We start from the raw sequence: 15319 nt of genomic DNA, 5'->3' as shown, positions 1-15319 counted from the left end.
TTCGAATATTTTGAGGTACAGGATGTTTGATTTCCGTGAGCATCGAGATCAAAACAAAAAAAAGGCTTGAAATATTTCACTTTACGTGTAATGAATCCAGAATATACCAAAGTTCCACTGTTTGAATGAAATTACGGGGGAAAAAAAATATATTTACTTTTCAACGAAATTCTACATTTTTTGAGATGCACCTGTATATGAGAGAAAGAGGAATGTTTTGAGGTCTTTTCCACAGACAAGTTACCGGGACAGGTTCCAGAGCTGCTGCCTATTCTACTACTGACTAATCGCACTACTGACTGGAAAAGAGTCGGCTCTTGGTTGGAGAAACGAGCTCGGATCGAGCACCAAAACGCTGCTGGTGTGAAACTACAAGAATAGATATAGTGTTAGTGTTGGGGTTAGGTAAGAAACTACATCATACGTGACGAGTCTTTCATCTGCCACACCTTATCCAAGCCTGCGTCCCTGTGCACGTTATACAAAAGGGAATAGAGCAAAATATGTTCTGAACAAGTTCACTGGTTCCCTGAAAGGGCGTCGGCTTTAACCCCAACACTGTGCCGGTGGAAAAGGAGTCAGTGCATTGGAGTGAAAGAGGCAGTCTAATCGTGTGTTTAAAAAATAAATAAATAAATAAAAAGAGAGAGAGAGAGAGAGAAATAAAGACAGAGAGACAGGAGCACATAGAAAGACAAACAAAAAGCAAGACTGAAAGAGAGAGAGAGAGAAACAGAGACCGAGAGGGCACGTGTAAGACGAATTGAGAGAGCGAGAGAGAGACAGAGACATAGGGCTAGAGAGAGATGGAGAGAAAGAGACAGACAGACAGATAGAGAGAGAGACAGACAAAAAGAGACAGCAAGAGACAAAAAGAGAAAGCATGAAAGAGAGAGGGAGACAAAGAAAGGCAGAGAGAGGGAGAGATAGAGACACAGCTAGAGAGAGATGGGGAGAGAGACAGAGAGAGACAAAAATTAGAGACAGATGAAGAGTGATAGGGAAAGATAGAGATGGATGAAGAAAAGGGCAGAGAGAGAGAGAGAGAGACAGAGAAACAGAGAGATGATAGAGAGCAAGTGAGAGAGAGAGAAAGAGCTAGAGACAGATGGAGAGAGAGAGAGAGAGAGAGACAGACAGACAGAGAGAGAGAGACAAATATACATCTGAGTGAATCAATCACACACCTGGGCTTTGGTCTGCTGCTGTGCTTTGTCCCGGTTGCTCGGTTGCGGCGTATCACTGGGGATGGGGCCGATGGGTGTGGGCTGGGGGAAAGAGAGAGAGAGAGAGAGAGAGAGAGAGAGAGAGAGAGAGAGAGAGAGATAGATCACACCTCTAATCCACAAATACATCTGCTTCGCGTGGGAAAGCAACAGAAAGTGAGAAATGCTTGTGCTGTGGTGTCACTCAGAGGACAGGAGACTGCATACAGGAAGTGGTGGAGAGAGAGCCAGAGAGCGAGAGAGCAACAGAGCGGTTAAAAGTGCAAAACTGAAACTCACAAGAGGCTTGCCAACCCAGTCGTACTCATAATCAAAGATGTAGCCGTTTCGGTCAAACAGGTCAGTGAAGAGCTTCCTCAGGTACTCGTAGTCAGGCTTCTCGAAGAAGTCCAGCCTCCGGACGTAGCGCAGGTACGTCGCTAACTCCTCTGCATGAATTACAAGAGCGTATTTTAAATGATGGTTTATTCAACGTGCAGTTTGTTTATAAAACTACTTCGGGTATAAAATAGGTACGTCTCGGCGAACCTGGGAAACTCTCGCAGAGCACTTCGATCGGTGTCGCTCGCTTGGTGTCTCCGATTTTCTGATAGCGCTCCTTCAGCGTGTCGGCCTGCACGACACGCAACGTCCCACAGAGTTTTAATCAACAAGTACCTTTCTGACAACAAATATATTCATCAAACTCGAACACAAAAAAACATACAGAAAGGATGGATCAACAAATGAGAAATTAACAGAAAACCACCGCAAACAATAACCTAAGGTTTCCTTCAGTGTCCGTTCAACACGGGAAACACACGTGAAGCCTGCGACGTGAGAACAGCAGCACGTACGAAATCACTAGGTTTTAAGAAATTTAATTTTTTACATTTAACGACCTATCAAAATCCTCATCATCAGAATACATATTTTAAATGGAGAAAAGAATTATGGAACAGCAATTCTGAGAGAGAGAGAGAGAGAGAAAGAAAGAAAGAAAGAAAGAGAGAAAGAGAAAGAAAGAGAGACAAAGAGAGAAAGAAAGAGAGAGAAAGAAAGAGAGAAAGAAAGAAAGAGAAAGAGAGAGAGAGAAAGAAAGAGAAAGAGATAGATAGATGTCATAAAATGAATAGGTAATTATGATAAAATAGTAATAATTAATTGGGTAAAGCAAGGAACGGTAGCTCGGTTGGTGGGGGGGACGACCCCATTCATATTTAACAAAATATTTAGAAAATAAATAATAATAAAAAAACAAATAAATAAATGTTAAATGATGCAACAAATAAAATGCTAAAGTAATTAAGACTAAATAGTAAAATAGTGATGATAATTTGGGTAAAGCAGGGAACTCTAGTTCAGGGGGGAAAAAAAAATATTAAATGCAAAATTAAATATTTATTACAAATAAATCAAAAAAGTCAAATGATGCAATGAATAAGAGCTGTTTTTTTTAAAAAAAAAAAAAAACTAACTGGGAGATGCTCGCTGTACACTCCTGGGGGAAAAAAAAAAATTAAAAAATTAAAAATGGGCCAAGCTAAAAATGGAAAAATATTAAGCTTTTAATGGTCTTAACAAACCCGTTGATGGGAAAATCGGCGAGATGTAAAGCCGTGCCCTCGACACGTCCTGTTCCAACATTTGCTCGTCTACTTTCGCTGCAGCGAACGGTTTTGGAGAAACGGGGAAAATTCACTTCAACAGTCTTTCTGTACGCTAAAATTAAAACCGCTGACGATGACTGAAGTCTTCGATGTAAAAATGCGGGTGTACCAAATTCAAATAAAAAGCGGTTTACCCACAATGCTTACACGTTCCAAGAAATCAAAAGGGAAACGCTATCCCCTACTAAGCGACTTCATCTGTGTGTTTAATTCTTGCTGATTTCCTGACCAATGATTCGTTAACGTCATTAAAAGCTAGATAATTGCACAGTTTGGGTTCGGCCCGGTTTTTCGCCCGGGCAGGAAAGTCAACGTAAAACGCTAAAAGCTGCAAAAACCCTTTCTGTTGACGGATCTTATGGGTGCGTACTTTAAGGAGGGCCTTTAGTGTGTCTATAATCCTCTTAAAAATGGTGTGGTCGTTAAAATTTGACACGGCGCGTTTTATATCACGATGCCATCGTCAATATCGTGGATCAACTCGGTCATGAAGCATTTTCTCATGACATGGAGTCACTGCAGCAGATAAATCCTGAGATAAGCCCATGCTTAGCATATCGAAGGCGTAGATAACGATGTAGGTGTACGTGTGTGTGTGTGTGTGTGTGTGTGTGTGTGTGTGTAAAACAATGAGGTCACACAAATAAGAGATAGGGTAGTGCGTGTTTACCTTTAACCCCTGCCAGGGCAAGCTGCCTCGTAAAAAGTACATGAACATGTGTCCCAGTGCTTCCAGATCGTCTCGCCTGCTTTGCTCTGTGGACCAGAACAAGCGCAAACTCAAACAACATGCTTTTATTTTTATTTCTACTTTAACTCCGATCTCATTTACCACTCAAGGCATGTACGTACAAGCTTTGTTTGAATTATTTATTTCTTTTTGACACACCGTGCTAAACCTACGTTCACACTAAAGCGTGACGAGTCACTTGTGACGCTTCTAGGTCGTCTACGGTGGGCGTGGCCTGACCAGCATATATATATATATATATATTTTTTTTTTAAAGCTCCAATGAGAAACAATTGTGGCCTAAGCCCACTATACAAGTCATAATCATCACTTCCGTACAAAACGTATTGAAGTTTTCGGATTCGAACTAGCGTCACGGTCCAATTAGCAAAGCGAGCACCTGTTCTAGCTACGCCCACTCCCAGAGACGCCGACCATCTCTGCTACGTCCTCCTTCCGAGCTTTATTTTTCTTCGTAACGTTTCTATAAACGTTTCATTCGTATATTTTGTATACAACAGGATGAAGATGAAACCAAAAAGGTTGCACATTTCCTTAGGAAACGTCGGTCCACACGCGCCGTAGGATCGAGGAATCCTTTCCTGTGTCATACCTACGTCTTGAGCTCAACCCAATCTCGTCCCAAATGGTGCGTTTCTTTGAATCCGCCGCTCGGCGTTGCGCGCGTACGTAACAAACGAACGTTCTCGCGCTGCTTAGAGTGAACGTAGGGTTAACGTCCTGTAAGAGGAAAGCGTGAACAGGCCACACCTTTGCCCAGGTGCGTGTTGATGCTCATGTAGCGGGCCGTGCCCGTGAGGCTCTTGTGTTCCCGGTACGGGATGTGTTTTTTGGTCTCTGGGTCGATGTACTCTTTGGCAAGCCCAAAGTCGATGATGTGGATTGTGTGCTGCCGCTTACTGCCCGGCCGCCCAACCAGGAAGTTCTCCGGCTTCACGTCTCGATATATCAAGCTCCTGGTGTGGACGTACTCCATGCGCGTGATCTGAGAAAGACGAGAAAAAGTGAACAATACTTCCTCGACGATATAATACAGATCGGTTCGAAGCGCCTTGATGTAATTTCACTGAAAGAGGAAGTCAGGGCGGGACATAACGAGTGGCTCCTCCCTGTTTTTTTTTGTTTGTTTGTTTGTTTTTTTTAAATAGCCAATAGCGTTTAGCTTACCTCACAGCCCCGGGCTAAGCCGTACTCGACGGTTAGTACTATGAATATTAATAATTTTGTGGGCGGGACACTTCAATTCACAATTCTAGACAGCGCATTCGTACTAAAATAAATAAATAAAAACCGACAAAACTGATTTCATGGGGACTTTGAGGCTTTCGGTCTCCTTTACTGTTCGCTTGCCACACAGAACTCAGGCCAGCACGATAGTAGCGAAACGTCGACACGGTTACCATGGTAACAACCCACAGTGACCGTTAACAAGCCGGTTAAAACAAAAACGTTCAATTTATACGATTTACTTCATGCAATTCATAGCGAGACAGTAGTGAATGTGATATATAATCTTACATGAATACATTTACTGTATTAATCATTTCCTGCCTCTGTAGGTTACAGACTCACCAGCTGTATGGCTATCATGAGGACGGTCTTCAGGGAGAAAGTGCGGTCGCAGAGGTCGAACAGATCTTCCAGGCTGGGGCCGAGAAGCTCCAGGACCATGGCGTTGTACTTCCCGCACGGCCCGAAATAAAACACCTGAGGAATCCCTTCTGCAGGAAACAAACAAACAAAAACACAAGACACCTGTAGATCACGTCAGCTTCATACTTACACCTGAAACTCAACCGAGCCAAGCGCACAGAGATCGAGATTCATTAATATACATTACGAGCGCAATTTTCCCCATTCGCTCTGGTTCTCTCTTTCTCTCTCTCAATGTGTGTGTTGATCCTCAGCGCCTCAGGTTGCACTACAGGTGTTTTCGATTAAGCGGCACATGTGGCTTTGGAGAAAACCCGAAAAGAAAGGCTGCGTACGTCCGAGTTTCAACATTTCATCGGATTTCCTCTGGAGGGGGGTGGGGGGGGACGACCCCTCTCACTGCCTCACTTTACCCACGTACTGTCTTTACAGGGAGATCGTAAAGGAGCGCAACCTTACACACCGACCACTGGTATAAAGCCTCACTTCTTTATACATTAGCATACGTCATGATTGATGTGTCCTGAAAACAAATTCATAATCCAGTAACGTGAACGTGATCGCAGTGTGTGTGTGTGGTCAGATTCAGGAGTTAAAAACGTGCTCGTGCTGGTTTTAAATGGATATTTTATTCATATTTCGGTTGGATACTCTGCTGAAAAATGAATCCGGTTCTAATCAAGCGAGCTGTGATTGAATTTATATTAATTATCGTCAATTAATAAGAATCGCTATTGAGGCGTGCTGCTCATTCCTCGTCTACGGTGCCAGTAGATGAGGAGATAACGGAAGGATCAGACCTGTGTCGTTCCGACAAAACGGATGTGCACACACACACGTTCCAGCACTTCAGCCCGGCGATGATGGATGTGCCCACAGCAGTGAGTCATCAAGGCCCAAACCTGGAGTCTGAGCACAGCATGAACTCGGAAAGGGGCAGGAAGTAAACCGGAAACCTCACGCTGCGCAATAGTTCCTCTTCCTGGCCGCGCAGCTCAGCACATCACATCACCGCCGCTCAGACTCGATAAACGCGAACCGGGACTGGCCGAGCGCGATAATTATAAACGAGCCGAACACGTCTGAGCTCCATCTTGATACTTTGATGGCGCTAGACAATCCAGGGACCTGTAATGAACAGTCATTATGTAGGTAGTCATTTCCTTTCAGGAGACTTTGAGCCTCAACCCACACTCACCCCGCAGTCTGCAGAAAATCTATGTTTAAAAAAAAAAACACACACACAAACACACACAAGCGCACTTTTATAGTCTTTCTCTTCACCATTTCTTCCACGTTCGGAAACTTTCCAGAAAAGAAAGCAAAACAATTGGACCCATTGCGTCACAAACAATCTCTCTCTCTGTGTTTCTCTCTCTCTCTCTCAGGCCACAGCAAGAGGCACAATGGGAAGCCAAAGTGCAGGTCTAAGCGAGCCTGTGAATTAAACATTGAGCACGACATGAGAGCGCACACACACACACACACACACACCGCTCAAAGCTTCCAGCGTCCATTAGCCTGTACAATACTGAGAAAAGGCTGAAACATGATCGCAGTGAGACAGCGGCAACGCGAAACATCCGCACATGTTGCTGAGAGTTTTCAGAGAAGCAACACACACACACACACACTAACAGGGCCTCAATCAAAAACCCTAAACAGCCATTAAACGTTTAAACCGAGCCATTTTGACTGAAACCTTATGTAGAACACGGTGACTAAAAGCTCAAGCGTTCAATAAGGGACACAGAAGGTTTGCGCAGAAGAAAACACAAGCGTAGGGATCGCGTGTAGTTACACCCGTCACACCCGAGCAGCGTCGGACCAGCGCAGCGTGAGGAAGAGACGGCGGTCATGGAGACGTTCCCGAGGCTGTGTGTAAGGGACACTAATTGGCTGGAATTAGTGGTCATGGGTGTTGTGGAGGAGATTAAGGTTGGTGTTTTAGCGTTTGGGAAAGAGTGGGGTGGAAATGGATGACGTATACGACTCGATTATAGGTCATCGAATCAAGCCCCAGCACCGCCAAGCGGCCACTGTTGGGCCCTTGAGCAAGGCCCTCAACCCTCTCTGCCCCAAGGGCGCGGTATCGGGCCGGACCCTGTGCTCTGACCCAAACCTAACAAGCTGGGATAAGCAAAGAAAAAAAATGTCACTGTGCTGTAATGAGTACGTGATAAACAAAGGCTTCTTCGAAATTCGTCGAGCTGAAAAACGTGCACGTTTTGCCAACAAAAAGAAAAATTAAATTAGAGATTACACCAACACTTAAGTACTCTTTCTGTCTGTCTAAACTGATACAGGAAATACCTTTTGCTTTTTTTTTTTTTTAATCTAACTGGAAAAAAATACCTTAAACAACTGTCACCTCCACTATTTCAACCTGCCATGCAAAGCAGCTTGAACCCTTCTTCAGTGTTCCTAGCCCCACCCCCAGCTGCTCAGCTCCACCCCTTTTCCCTAAGGGCTTCGGTTTCAGCAGACGTTGGGAGGTCTCATCGTGCTTCGTGCGCAGACGATGTTCGACTGGCTTTCGCGCGCAACATGGCGTAAACGCGCATCGTGAGGACGAACGTACACGGTAAGCGACCGAGCCCAGGATCGGTCGTTACAAACAAGGCGTGTCCAAGCCGATTCGGTCCGAACTGGATGACTTTGAGGAGCGGAAATTGTCGTCTTATATTCGTGGGTATTGCTGTGAATTTATTTATTTATTTATTTATTTATTTTACAGCGCCACCTGCAGTACTGGAGCACTCCTACTCGTACGGTCCAACAGGAAAACGCAGAGAGTACACGCTGGCTTGCAAATCTTTCTGATCGTTTCCAGAGAAGTTAGCTAGCTAGCTAAACTGCTGCGTTCTTATCGTAGTTCCTACTACGTACCGTTTGCTCAAGCTAGCTAGCAAAATCTGAGATTTCGTTAACCCACCGTGAGAGAGCTGTACACTTTATGTGTAAGCAAAATGCCCTGCTGCCTTCGCGAACACAGTTGTAGCCTGTTATAGGATACATAAATGAAAATGAATGTCATTCTGGGTAATATTAGCCTGTTTAAAATGACGCCGAGTCGGTTCTATGTCCGTTTCCCTTCCCGAAACGGGTGATCGACATCTGTCGAGGATTACCGCCGATCACGTTAGTCACGGTTCGGATCCGATTACGACGCTATATAGGAGAAATCCTTCCCCGTGCGCTCCAAAGCTGGTTAGTGGACGAGTGTTGAGAGAAATTACAGTCTCCATGTTTTTGTTATCTTTGTGCGTAGAACCTATAGGAAACCTCATCTTGGGGCGGTTAAAAAAAAAAAAAACGCTTAAACGCCAACAAACGTGACCCTGCCGCGATCCTTTCCCCGCTGCTGAAGGATCTCGGCAGATGGAGGCTGGAGCGGCTCCAGCGGCGTGCCATCGTGGTGGATATTCGATAATGGCGAGCGGGTTTGCGAAGAGCTGTAGCTATAAATACTGCAGGAGAGCCCTGTTGGCCTGCACTCCACACGCTCTTAACAGCTGGCGGTCTCTCTCGGCCTCGCTCCGGATCCCGTGAATGAGATCGCTGTACTGCAGTTGTGTGTCAGAGCAATTCTTCTGTGTGTGTGTGTGTGTGTGTGTGTCTGTGTGTATGAGAGAGAGAGAGAGTTTTTCCCTTTAAAGCCAACCTCCATGTCCAGGGCGTTGATCTTGGACCAGACAGCTCCTCCGTTTTTTTTACACACACAAACACACACACACACACACACACACACACACACACACACACACACACAGGGCGAATCCGGACTTCGCGAGCCCTTCATACAGACAGATAGATAACCTCTAGCCCTGTTTTTCTGTGCTGTCTCTTATCAGAGAGGTAGCATCGCCACATCAGAAACATCAGTGCTCACCACCCACGTGATTCTCACAGCACGCAGGCCGAGAGGGGAAAAAACCTTAAAGCCACACCCGGAAGACACCGTGTATAAAGAGCGTCTGTCCGGCTGTGAGTAAAATTCGAGACGGAGTTCTTACCTGAGCTTCCCAACTGTTTATAAAATCTGTACTCCAAGTGAAGCTGCGGTGCCCTGGACTTAATCGGTTCCTGAAAAACAAAAAACAAACAAATAACGAAACATTAAATCATAAAAAGGATTTTTTTTTTTAAATAATATATTTTTTTAAAAACACATCATCATTCACTAGATCTGTACAATTAATAGTTTAATCACAATGATTTCTGACGTCGCCGGTTAATTCTCAGCGCTGATTGGTCAGAAGGTGTTGAGTAATCTTCGCCAACAGCAACAGTTTATATTAACGTGCTCGATTAGATCATATTAACAGTTTATATTAACGCTCACGCAGCGGTCTGAGCTGTAACTTTATGTTTCTTCAGGACAGAGGAGTTTACGTTGACTGTGCCGGTTCTCGCTAACGTGACAAGCTACAGGGTTAAATTAACTTCAAGAAAGAGTGGGATGGAGAGAGAGAGAGAGAGAGAGAGAGAGAGAGAGAAAGGTGTTTCTACTATAACGCAAGCGATAACAGGAAGTAACATGTTATTCGGAAGTTCGAACGGCTCGTGGCTTTGTGACGGGCGTTGGGTTTTTTTTCCCCCCACGGTAATAACTAGCGGGTACGGCTTAGCTCGGGCTGTGAGGTAAGCTAAATGCTACTGGATGTTGGAAAAGGGGGAGGGGCCACTTGATATGTTCTGCCGTGACTTCCTGTTTCGGTGGAAATTATGTCCGACACGTCGGATAACGCTGCACGTTTCGAGGCACTTTAATTAGTAAACAAAAAAATGAAATATAGTGGTCGTTGTAAAACTGTGGTATAAGAGGAAGAAAACACTTCGAACATGCTGTTATAGGAAAACAAAGCAACTTCCTGGTGCTGACAGTAACGCCGCTTAACATGAGGCCATGTCGGTGATTAAGTTCCACATTGGTGTTTGACTCGATCATGAGCTTCATGCCTTTTTAGGTGCATCCATCCACCCATCCATCCATCCATCTATGCATCTATCCATCTATCCATCCATCCATGACTCTATGCATCCATCCATCTATGCCTCTATGCATCCATCATCAATCTATGCATCTATCCATCCATCCATCCATCCATCCTCCACCATCCATCCATCCATCTATGCATCTATCCATCCATCCATGCATCTATCATCCATCCATGCATCTATCCATCCATCCATCCATCATCCATCCATCCATCCATGCATCTATCAAGCCATCCATGCATCCATCCATCATCCATCTATGCACCTATCCATCCATGCACCTATCCATCCATGCACCTATCCATCCATCCGTCCATGCCTCCATCCATCCATCCATCCATCTATGCATCCATCCATCCATGCATCCATCTCTCTTTCATTATATATAAAACTTTTATAAACACGGTCTTTCTTTTTAAATAAAAGGAAACACTACAGCCAGCATGATGCGTCCATTCCGACGGTATTCATCATTATGCTTTACAGCAGAAGGAAAGATAAAGAAAGAACAAGTCATCCTCTTTATCCGAAGCAGAGTAGAGCTGAAAAACGTTACACGTGGTTTTTTTTGGGGTTTTTTTTTTTTTTTTTTTTTTTTTGCAAACACATCTTGCAGGAAGTTTCTCAAACAGACGGAGTGTTTCCGTCCGTTCATTTTCACACGCTCTAGACAGTCAGTTCTCAGGCCGGTGTTTAAGGAAACATCACACGGTTTCCACATCGGCCCCTGAGTGGATGTTGCCGTCCTACATCGAGAGGCCGGAACGAATAAAAGATGTTCGGGAGGATAGACGGAAATCCTGAGGAGCGATACTGATATCGTTTAACAGGCCGCGTGCTGGGCGGTGACGTCGGCGGGGCGAGCGAATACAGCTCCAGAGCTCTGATTAAATCAATACGAGCACATTAATGTCAAACACGCTGGCAGACAGGAAGTGACTCACACACCGCTGTGTCAAAGCTCTAATGGATCAACAGCGGTGACGGTGCTGGTGGCCTCCCTTTATTTGTCTCAGAACACTAAAATAAATAAATAAATAAATAAAGCTTGGAAAGCGTTCCAGCGGTTAAAGGGGTGCATCACGAAGCTGCTTCTAGCAGCTGCACTGCGTCTCGGGTTACACAGGGTCGACTGCTCGGCCCCCGATATTTTGAGACGGAGATATTTTGAGAACGTCTTTTCGCAAAATCTCTTACATCATCAGTGTTTATCACTTTGTCGTCAGAAACTGAAAGAAAGAGTATGTCTGAGGGGGAAAAGATTTTTTTTTTATAAAAAGAAGAAAATGATCTCACTTTTTTGGTTTCCAGTAAGGCTGGGAAATACAGTTGCAATCAAAATGATCCCCGCCCCCCCCCCAGGTTTATTGTCAAAATGGACAGACTTTCAGCTGTTGAACAAATCAAACGAAAGCATCGAAATAGTTTAAGACAACGAATGCTTCAAGCGGTTTCCCCAAATTCAACTGAAAATACAACTTATAATGACTTCTCCAGTTTCCCAATTATTCACCCCCTTCATGACGAGCTTCAGTACTCTGTAGAGCGTCCTGTTGCACACGAGAAGCTCCTGGCGGCGTTCCTGAGGAATCTTCACCCGTTCCTCATGAGCGACGGCCTCCAGTTCAGTAATATTCTAGGGTTTGCGTGCTGCATCCGCCTTCTTCAAATCCCACCGGAGATTTTCTACGCGGTTCGAGTCGGGTGACTGATCGTTGCGGCGAAAAAACGCTCGATTTCGCCGCGACTTCTTAATTTTTCAAAACGAGTCTCAACTTTGAGGCTTTTGTGCGTTATTTATTTATTTATTTATTTGCGGAAAACTACTTGAATTGGCGAAATCGCAATTTCGAAATCGTCTTTCGCAGAGATCGATGGAAAACGAGACCTTTGAGCTGTACTCGTGTCCAACAGGTGAATCGAAGAGGACGTCGGCTGATTATTTCGAAAAATTGCAATCTGCTCAGAATGTTGATTTTGATCGTCGAGTTGATTTTGCGTTCATTTCTGCGATGGCGAAATCCCGTATGACGGCCTGATCTGAAGCAGCCGACCAGCTGATCCGATTTTTTAAAATTTTGTCCTGAATCTTTATAAAAAAAAAAAAACCCACAGAGAAAATTCAGAATATTCTGAAACAGAAATTTAACACCCTTTCAGCGTCCATTGTTGATTTAGTTATTTTTTTGCTGCTGTAGCCTGGAAGTAAACCTACACATTGTGATGATGCGTATCGAGTATCACAGAAACGGCTTGGTACGGTATTTTGGTCGCGTCGCCCTGCCCTCGTTTCCACACACTAGACCACTAGCGCACTGGGGCTTTTACTTACATGGCTCGGTTAGCAAATACATTCATTCGTTAACTGTATCCGTCCCGGAGCGTGATTAGTCCATCATAAACAGCAGCTACGTTTACACGTAACATAATTCAACACTAATAAACGGATTTGTCCCGGCACGCATACAATTCAAACCCAGGAAACGAACCGAAGCCTGTGTTCATTTAACAATAGTGAAATAATGTTTAATAACACAGCAAAAAATCTCTCGGGTGGGGGTGTGGGTGTGTGTGTGTGTGTGTGTGTGAGAGAGAGAGAGACACACACCCGTGCTCACGCTCAGACCGAACCTTAAACAGGATTATAATCACAGCCCAGTAATTTACCCCAAGGCGAGGCTTAAACCCTTACACGCTAAAATAAGCTCCGCCCCACCTCCAGGGTCAGGAGGGTTACTTTAAAATAATGTATTCCTTTACAAATGACATCCTAAAAAATGTCATCAGTAACGTAACCCAAGTATGACAACATGAAAGTAACGCAACGGGTGGGGGGGGGTTGCCACATGTTACTGCCCAGACCCACCTCACCTCCACTCTACCCTGACTGACTGACCTCTGACCTTTTCCCGAATCCAGTGTTCCCTTTATGTGACCAAGCAGAGTGTGTCGCTCTTTCAGGACGAGTTTAAGCCGTATGAAAAGACGAGGGAGAAGTGTAGCACAGACGCACAGGACTGGTTGTGTGTGTGGATTTGTTGTTTGTTTTTGCTGAGGTTTCCTACGGCCAGGTGATGAGTCACTCCTGCTGACCGGAGCGGCACCCGAACAGAACCTGATCCACGGCTTTACATGATGACCATCAGCATGTTTTATTAAAATCACCAAGCGTGCACTTTGTGCTCCGGCGCTTAGCTCAGCTTTGTGCTTTTATCCGTCTTACAAGGGCAAAACGGCGTCCAGACGACAGGGACGTCCACATATTTACACAAGACACTACCCCAATGTTTTAATAGATAACAGTGAACTTTCCAGAAAAACTCAATTCACAGCGCCTATTAAAAAAAGGTGCAACGGTCAACATTTGAATATTTTTCAGTTCCTACTAACACAGACGATGTGGAAAATTATGCAGAAATGATGGCGGTTTGAGGCGTCGTCTTATTCTGTAGCTGGATAAATAACCCCGTGTGGAAACCCGGAACGTTGGTTTATAATCGGACGTGACCTCTTGTCCGTCATTTTACAGACACGCCCCCGACGCCTCTTCACGCTGCTGTATGAGGAGTAACGTCACGTTTATAGAGTTGAACCACCGTAAGTATTGTGGGCGGCGCTTTGTGGACGTGGGTGGAAATGGGGGCGGGCTGTATGTGTTGTTACTATAGAAACTAGAACGAGCGTGTTAATATAAACCCGTGATTTGACGTGCACCCGGAAAAGCGGTCTTTTCAAGTCACATGTTCACACAGAGAACCGTAAAAGGGCGCTCGGTTAAGATGTTACTGTAACCCTGTATAACTCCAGTGACTCACCGTGACACAGGGAAGCTGTACGTCACACAGAAAGATACTGCTTACTATAAATAGCATTTACAGCGCTAACGCCGCTCCACCCCACAGTGCAAAGTTTAGTAATAAGTGCTGAATCACGATGAGAGCAGCACGTTCGACTTCTGAATTCCGGCGTCCAGCGTTTTCCCGGCGCTCGCCGGGATTTAAACGATATGTAAAGAGTTCATCGTAGACCGGCTTTTCCGTGACGTTTCAGAAACTTTGCATGAAGTTAGACTTTTCTCAACTTTGTCACGCCGCCGGACACGCCCACATCTAGCCGCCAACTGTCACCGTCGCTCGTGTCGAACGGTCTCCGGTCGCTCCGTCACTGCGAGTTGTGTAACATACACGAGAACACGCCTGAACTCACGCTGGTGTACGCCGATGTTTTTGCGACAAAATAATAGTAATAAAATTACTATTATAAAATAAAATAAAATAAAATCAGAAAGCTGTCCGTCACGTCAGCGCCTCGTCTCCGACATCCGATATCCGATTGGCTGGCGTGGAAAGTCTAACCTAGTCATCTAACCTTCTATCGTTCTACACATCTGACATCGTAGAGGAGAAAATCAATAAAGAGATGGACACAGAGAGGAACAGAGAGAGAGACAGAGAGAGAGAGAGAGAGAGAGAGAGAGAGAGAGAGAGAGAGAGAGATGGACAGAGGGAGAGACAGAGAGAGACAGACAGAGAGAGATACAGTGAGAGAGAGCGAGAGACGGACAGACAGACAGAGAGAGAGAGAGAGACGGACAGAGAGAGAGAGACAGCGAGAGAGAGAGAGAGACAGCGAGAGACAGAGAGACGGGCAGAGAGAGAGACAGCGAGAGACAGAGAGAGAGACAGCGAGAGACAGAGAGAGAGAGACGGACAGAGAGCGAGACAGAGCGAGAGACGGACAGAGAGAGAGACAGCGAGAGACATATGGACAGAGAGAGAGAGAGAGAGAGCGAGAGACGGAGAGAGAGCGAGAGACAGAGAGAGAGAGACGGACAGAGAAAGAGAGAGACGGACAGAGAGACGGACAGAGAGATGGACGGAGATGGACGGAGATGGACAGAGAGAGAGATGGACAGAGAGAGACAGAGCGAGAGACGGACAGAGAGAGAGACAGCGAGAGACAGATGGACAGAGAGAGAGAGAGAGAGCGAGACGGAGAGAGAGAGATGGACAGAGAGAGAGAGAGACAGCGAGAGACGG

At 45.2% G+C, this 15319-nt stretch overlaps 1 protein-coding gene across 4 annotated transcripts in view; it reads right to left on the bottom strand.

The window, feature by feature from the left end:
• Positions 1–15319, bottom strand: part of csnk1g2b (casein kinase 1, gamma 2b) — a 32642-nt gene that overhangs the window by 4942 nt on the left and 12381 nt on the right. For all 4 annotated transcript variants that reach the window (XM_053625753.1, XM_053625757.1, XM_053625755.1 and 1 more), the window contains exons 3-9: positions 9296–9365; positions 5199–5347; positions 4377–4611; positions 3546–3631; positions 1755–1839; positions 1506–1654; positions 1188–1268 (exon numbers count right to left, since the gene is read on the bottom strand). In XM_053625753.1, the coding sequence (XP_053481728.1) occupies positions 1188–1268; positions 1506–1654; positions 1755–1839; positions 3546–3631; positions 4377–4611; positions 5199–5347; positions 9296–9365 (855 nt within the window). The remainder of the gene's footprint in view (positions 1–1187; positions 1269–1505; positions 1655–1754; positions 1840–3545; positions 3632–4376; positions 4612–5198; positions 5348–9295; positions 9366–15319) is intronic.

This window comes from Ictalurus furcatus, chromosome 5, assembly GCF_023375685.1.
Source record: "Ictalurus furcatus strain D&B chromosome 5, Billie_1.0, whole genome shotgun sequence".
Classification (NCBI taxonomy): Eukaryota; Metazoa; Chordata; class Actinopteri; order Siluriformes; family Ictaluridae; genus Ictalurus; species Ictalurus furcatus.
The sequence above is the reverse complement of the archived record's forward strand: the minus strand, read 5'-3'. Positions and strand labels throughout refer to the sequence as shown.